The 6,862-nt window shown below is 51.8% G+C and overlaps 1 protein-coding gene across 3 annotated transcripts; it reads left to right on the forward strand.

Moving 5' to 3' along the window:
* The first annotated feature begins 3,703 nt into the window (after positions 1 to 3,703).
* NAT8 (N-acetyltransferase 8 (putative)) lies at positions 3,704 to 6,468 on the forward strand. 3 transcript variants are annotated; one of them, XM_082743968.1, is made up of 2 exons: positions 3,704 to 4,015; positions 5,490 to 6,468. In XM_082743968.1, exon 2 carries the CDS (start codon positions 5,540 to 5,542, stop codon positions 6,224 to 6,226), a length of 687 nt encoding a protein of 228 aa, XP_082600094.1. In that variant the 5' UTR covers positions 3,704 to 4,015; positions 5,490 to 5,539; the 3' UTR covers positions 6,227 to 6,468. The 3 variants fall into 3 exon arrangements, with proteins under 3 accessions (XP_082600094.1, XP_082600095.1, XP_082600096.1); XM_082743969.1 differs by having other exon boundaries at positions 3,704 to 3,916; positions 5,481 to 6,468; XM_082743970.1 differs by lacking the exon at positions 3,704 to 4,015 and adding an exon at positions 4,677 to 4,759 and having other exon boundaries at positions 5,481 to 6,468.
* Positions 6,469 to 6,862: the final 394 nt, after the last annotated feature.

The following is a 6,862-nucleotide window of genomic DNA, read 5'->3' on the forward strand; positions in this document are numbered from 1 at the left end:
CTGCAGCCACTTCTCTGCTCTGGTTTACTAATGGCAGCCACTCTGCACTCACATCACAATATAAGCATAACCTAGTCTGGTTGTTCTCAGAATGAAGTTTGTATTCATCAAATTTGCCTGTTAGTGATGCTTTTATAGTCCTTTCTGCCACTGACCTTCCATGTTCCCCTGTAGATCAATCCTTCCAATACCCCTGCCTCGCCCCTGTTCTGAGAGGTGGACCTATATGGCAGCAAGAGGATTCTTCTCCTTGGCTTCTGCTTAGGTTTGGCCAAGTAGGTGACCCGCAGGAGACTGGAAAGGGGAAGACCATGTGAGGCCAGCATATTTATTCTCCTGGCCCCCTCCCTGCAAGGTCATGTGGGCTGGCTTTGTCCCTGAACCTTTCAACTCCTGAGTCAGGTTTCTGTCATCTCTCCCTCCCACGCTGCTTCAGGCCTCCTGGGCAATAATACACCTTGTTCTTGCACCATCCTCGGCCCCTCTCTACCCACCCATACCTTCAGAATTAGTCCCTTTGATCATCTGCATGAAATCTGCTGGAGTTACCCTAATTTGGAATGCTCTAATTTGAGTTACCCTAATTTAAGAGTGCCTGATACTCTCTCACTCTCTCAGACAATTAGTTGTAAGGTTACAGAACATCTCTGTGGAGCTGGAATCATAGTTCTAGGATTCCTGAACATCTTACTAGGATGACCCACCCATCTACTTCTTTCCCCTTGAAAGGACTTGCCATGATTTTCTTCCACTCATCTTCTCAAAATAATGAGCTCCCAGTAGAAGTTCAGGGCATTGGTCTGACACTGGGTTATGGGGAGCCCTGATGAGAGATTAGTGGAGAATTTAAGGAATTTAAGTTAAATGAAACTGAATTGATGTTCTCTTCTCCCTGAGATTTCCAAAATGTAATGCCATTTATGAACTGTCCTTTTCACTGTCCCATTTCTGGGCTGCGCTGATGCAGTAAGGAATATTTTTCAAAGATATAAGTGTGGGGTTTTAATGACTTTTTCCTCTTAAATCTACAACCTTTGGACTAATGGTGATTCTACGAGGCCTTGAGTAGGAGATCTCAGCTTTTCTGGCCTTGGTTTCCATTTGTAAATGGGGTCATTGATATCAACCTTAGTTCTTAGATTGTTATGAATATCAAACAGAGCCTAGGAAAAGAGATTCCTCACAGTGCCAGGCATCTGATTTCCCTTTTTGTACTAGCCAGTAGTGCTGAGGCAGACAGGAGAATAAAACAGGACTCGTGGAAAAGTAGAACAGTTCAGCCACTTTGGACAGCAGTATGGCAGTTCCTCAAAAAGTTAAACATAAAATTACCATATGACCCAGAAATTCCACTCCTAGGTATATACCCAATAGAACCGAAAACAGGTGCTCAACCCAAAACATATACACCAATGTTCCTAACAGCACAATTCACAATAGCCAAAAGATGGAAACAACCCAACTGTCCCTCAGTGGATGAATGGATGAATGGATAAACAAATGTGGGATATCTCTACCGTGGAATATTATGGAGCCATAAAAAGCCATGAGCTACTGATACAAGCTACAACATGGGTGAGCCTTAAAACAAAGTGGAAAAAGCTGAACGCAGAATTTCGCCTATCACATGATTCGATTTAAATGAAATATCTAAAAAGCTGGTTATTTGTTGCCAGGGTCTGGCGAGAGGAGGAAGAGAGAGAGACTATGTAGGGGCCAGGGGCATGCTTTTGGGGTGTGAATATGCTTTGGAACCATGTAGAGGCAGTGGCTGCACAACATACTGAGTGTGCTGAATGCCAATGAATTGTACACACTCCACCAGTTAATTAAAATGGGAAATAATAAACACATGTGCCTTACCTTTGGGAGTTCATGATCTTAGCTATGTGCCTTTAGACTCTCAGATCCAGCTGAGGCAGAGCCAGGTAGATTCCCACATGCCTCTGTTTCACCATCTGAAGGCCAGAGCCTGGAGTCTCAGCACACCCAAGGTTCCATCATTTGCACAGGGAATGACCCATAAGTCCTCCATCCAGATGCTGCCATCATTTGGTATGATCGCTCAGAATTTTCTCTTTGCATGCTTGCTTCTATACATTAGTTTAAGTTGTGGTTTTCCAAAAATGAATTAAAACCTACTGTTTTATAGTCTTTTTTTAATGTCAATATATCCTCACATTATCATTGTTTATGGCTGTGAGGAAAGATGAAAAACCTGGAGACCAAGCCACTGGGTTTTGAGGAGGCCACAGAACCCAGTGAGAATACAAGGAAGGAGAGCATGGCGACAGATCACAGACCTCTGGTCCCTCAGCTTGACTGTTAGGTTTTTGACTGGTTAATATTAGACTCGCTAGGAAAACTCAACTGTACTTTGGAGCCCCTTTGGATTCCTAGTTCAAATTCTGCTTAACACTGAAACGTTTAAATATTAAAATGTATGAAACCAATGTAGCAAATACCCATGGCTCACCCCTCAGATTTCATGTTAAACTTTACCCTTGTGACCTTGCTGGGTGCCAAAGACCTGTCAGCAGTCTCCATCCACTAGGCCTGGGCCCCAGCTGCCAGCCTCTGGTTTCTGACCAGAAGGCTTCAGGATGGTACCACTAGGGGCACCAAGTCTGTCTCTCCTGCATCCTCCAGAGGTTCTTGCCAGAAATGTGGCTGTCATCTCTGACCCCTTCCTCATCCTCATTCCCTTTTGAGTCATTACAAACTCCTGATATTTCTGCCCACAAAATGCACTACAGGTGGGCTGGTTCTCACCATCTGGATTGCCTCACTCTGTTCCAAGACACCACTCACTCTTGTAGGGCCTCTGTTAGCCCACTTGGCTCCTTAGTGAATACAGACAGCAGTCCACTGAATGCACAGTCCAGTGGGCAGTGCCGCCTTTGAGCAAATAAGAAAAAGCTCCCCCTTCACCTTTGGCCAGATTCAGGTCTGTGTCAGGGCTCAGGGCTTGGTGAGTGGAGCAGTGCTCTATTTCTGTTCCAACGAGTCCTCCTTGCCCGGATGCTCTTGAACAGTGAGCAACCTGCGTATCTGTACCTGGGGGCTCTTTTTTCACCTGGACTGGGACACTAGCCTGTGGGGGTGGGGGCTATGTGGTTCCACTACGGTCTCCTCCCATTCACTCCCCAGATGGAGCCAGAGCAGGCACAGGTGCACAGAGGCAGGCACACACGTGCACACACAGACCGCTACGTTACTCCCCAGTTAAAAGCATATCGATGGCCTCCTGCCGCTTTTGGAGTAGAGTCCAAACTCCGCAAACTGGGACGATAGGCCCCGCATGCCCAGGCCCCAGCCGCCTTCACCACTCCCTCCCTCCCTCCCTCCCTCCCTCGGCCGTGCTGGCCACCTGTCCCCCGAACACTTTGCCTTTGACCTGCCTCAGGGCCTTCACGCCTCAGTCCCCTCAGCCCCGGACGCCCTCTCCCCCTCAGCCTCGCCGCGATCTACCTCTCCCTTCGCGTTCACCCTGAGGGTCCTCCCCGGAAGTTCCCGTCACCCCCGCGGCAGCAGGTCCCTCTCTGCGTCGCGCCGCGCCGCGTGCCTCACGGCTCTCGCCATTGCCGGCCACTGCTGAGGAGCGCCGCGATCTACCTCTCCCTTCGCTCTCGCCCTGAGGGTCGTCCCCGGAAGTTCCCGTCACCCCCCGCAAGTTCCCGTCACCCCCGCGGCAGCAGGTCCCTCTCCGCGCCGCGCCGCGCGCCTCACGGATCCCGCTATTGCCGGCCACTGCTGAGGAGCCCCTGGCACGGGAAACCTGGGTGTGCCAGGCCCTCAGCTCCGGCCGGGCGGCCCACAGGGCGCCTCGCCCAGACGGGCGTTCCATGAAGCTTAACACTCAAGCTTGAGGAGGACGAGAGCCCGGCTTCAGGAGCAGTGGAGAATATTAATAGAGGCTGGCCTTGAGGGTGCGTGGGGAGAAGCGCCCGCCACGTTTCCAGGACGGAAGCGACCCCCTGGACAGCACATGTGTGCCACAGAGAAGGGCTTTTCTGTTGAATTTTTCCCCGCTTTAGTTGCTCTCAGTGCAAAATATTTCACAGCTGCACACACCAGGGGCGCGTCATAGCGGTGGCTGTCCCTGGCTTTGTCAGTGTTGTTTAGAGCTGAAGAGGCCGCCAGGCACGCAGTCGTGGCAGCGTACACGACAGTACCTTGAACAACCGAATGAATGAAGATGGAGCCTAGTGAGATGAGGCCGGCGAACTGCAAACGATCAGTTTCCCTCAGGCCGGGTAGAGCTAGGCAGGGAGAGAGCACCTTGCGTGCTGAGCCACGGGTCTGGACTCTAGCCTGTAATGACAGCACAAGGCGGGGGGGTGCAGTCCCCAGGCTCCCAGAAGCTGTGTCCCAGAAGGGGCCAGAAGTGGACACAAGGGCATATCGAGGGGCCAACTGGGAGATGCTCCAGGCCCCAACCACCAAGGGAGGAACGTGTAGGCCGTCTGCCAGGGCAAGATTCCCTGAGATGTTCCAGACCCTGCTTCCCCTGGCAGGCTAATTCCCTGGCGATCAAGAGATCAGTGGAGAATGGGCTTCAGGTTGCATCATAGCCCATCCTCTTGATCCTGGGGCTTCCAGTGTGCAGAAGCCAGCCAATCAGTTGGCCATCCTGGAAGGGGCTGGTTCCTGGTGGTGGAGGGAGCCCTGCACAGTCTCTCCTGGGAATCCAGTCAGAGACTGAGGGCAGAAGCGGTCCTGACACGGCCCTGGACGTTCAAGTCTGTTGTGGTAGCAGGTGAGAGGACTGGGGTTGAAAGACAGTTTCTTGAGAGAGGCCTGGAGCCTGGGACCCTGCTCTGGGTATCAAGTCTGGGACTTTTTTAATGTTTTTTTTTTTTTTTTTTTTTTTAAGATTTTATTTGTTTATTTGACAGAGAGAGACAGAGAGGTCACAAGTAGGCAGAGAAGCAGGCAGAGAGAGAGGGAGAAGCAGGCTCCCCACCAAGGAGAGAGCCCGATGTGGGGCTCGATCCCAGGACCCTGGGATCATGACCTGGGCCGAAGGCAGAGGCTTAACCCACTGAGCCACCCAGGCGCCCCTTTTTTTTTTTTTTTTAAGATTTTATTTATTTATTTATTTATTTGGAAGAAAGAGCACCATCGGGGAGAGGCAGAGGGAGAGAGAGTAGCAGGAGAAGCAGGCTCCCTGCTGAGTGGGGAACCTGACCTGGGACTCGATCCAGGATTCTGAGATCATGACCTGAGCTGAAGGCAGATGCTTAACCAACCAAGCCACCCAGGTGCCCTGATGTTTGACTCTTATGCCACCTCAGTAGCCTAAAAATTTGCAGTCAAGGGGGAAGGAGACTTTGTTGAAACTCTTACTTGGGGGCTGCTGGGTAGGCTGTTTGCTACATCCTCTAGGACAAAAGCAGAAATCCCCGGAGCAGTGTCTCCCCCACTCCCGGGAGGTGGCAGAGATGGGGCACTTATCTGGCTTCCTTTCTCTTCCCCAGGGCTGCCAGGAAGGTCGCTCACTCTTGTGGACTTTAAGGTTCAGGCACGGCAGTCCTCCATGGCTCCTTACCACATCCGCAAATACCAGGAGAGTGACCGCACACAGGTCCTGGACTTGTTCTTCCATGCACTGGATGAGTATGGCCCTGCCTCCTTCCGCCACATCCTGAAGCTGCCCCGAACCTTGGTGCTCTTGCTTGGGGTGTCCCTCGGCCTCCTCCTGGTCTCTGGCTCCTGGCTGCTGGCCCTCATAGCCAGCCCCACCCTCCTCACTGCTCTGAGATTCCTCTGCAAATACCCCTGGACCAAGTTTACAGCTGACTGTTTGCGCACAGACATGTCCAACATCACCAAGTCCTACTTGAGTGAGCCCGGCTCCTGCTTCTGGGTGGCTGAGGCTGAGGGGCAGGTGGTGGGCATCGTCGGGGCGCTGCCTGTCAAGGAGCGCTCCCTGCACAAGGAGCAGTTGGAGCTGCTTCACCTGTGCGTGGCCTTGGATCGCCGAGGTCAGGGGATAGCGAAAGCCCTGGTCAGGACCGTCCTCCAGTTCGCGCGCAACCAGGGCTACAGCCAAGTCGTCCTCACCACCAGTATGCTGCAACACTCAGCCTTGGCCCTCTACCAGCGCATGGGCTTCCAGAAGTTGCATCAGTTCTCCCCCCTGTGCTGGAGGCTACTTGCTGTTCCTTTGGTTACGTTTGTCTACTGCCTGCCCTCTGCTCAGGCCTTTTGGGAACATGAGTAGGAAGGTGGCTCACGATCCTCTTCCTGGTGGCTTAGGAGAGGGCCGGCTCTACTGAGGTAGCAAGCAAACCCCAAAGTCTCAGTGTGATGGCACAGTGAGAGCTTATTGTTCCTTCCGTGGGAACCAGGGGGATGGTGGTGGGTGGCTCTGTTCCTTTCTGTCTTTTGGGGTGGCTGCTGTTTGATTTATCTAGCTCCACGGGAAGGCTGCATTAAAACAAATGAATAAAACAAATACACACAAATAAACATTTCTTTAGTTCACTTGTCCACCATCAACAATTTAGGCTGGACTTGTCTGGCAGAACTTTGGTCTCCTACAACCTAATTCATACATCATTGTGGGGTCAGCTGGAGGGACAGGGCGACCGGGATGGCTCATCTTCCAGCACGCGAACTCAGTGGTGGTTTTAAGGTAACTACAGAGGAGCAAAAAGTGAAGCAGAGAAAAGCAAATGCTTTTCCAAGCTTCTCGGGTATCACATCTGCTGACATCCCAGACTCAGGAAGAGAAATGGGCCCCGCCTCTTTAGTGAGAGGAACTGAAATCACATAGCAAAGGGTGCCAAGAAAGAGAGCAAGAAGAATCCTGGGAGAAGGACTGGGGCCCGCAATGCCATCAGCCTGCTTTGGCCCC

This window comes from Mustela nivalis (genome assembly GCF_964662115.1).
Source record: "Mustela nivalis genome assembly, chromosome: 8".
Lineage (NCBI taxonomy): Eukaryota > Metazoa > Chordata > Mammalia > Carnivora > Mustelidae > Mustela > Mustela nivalis.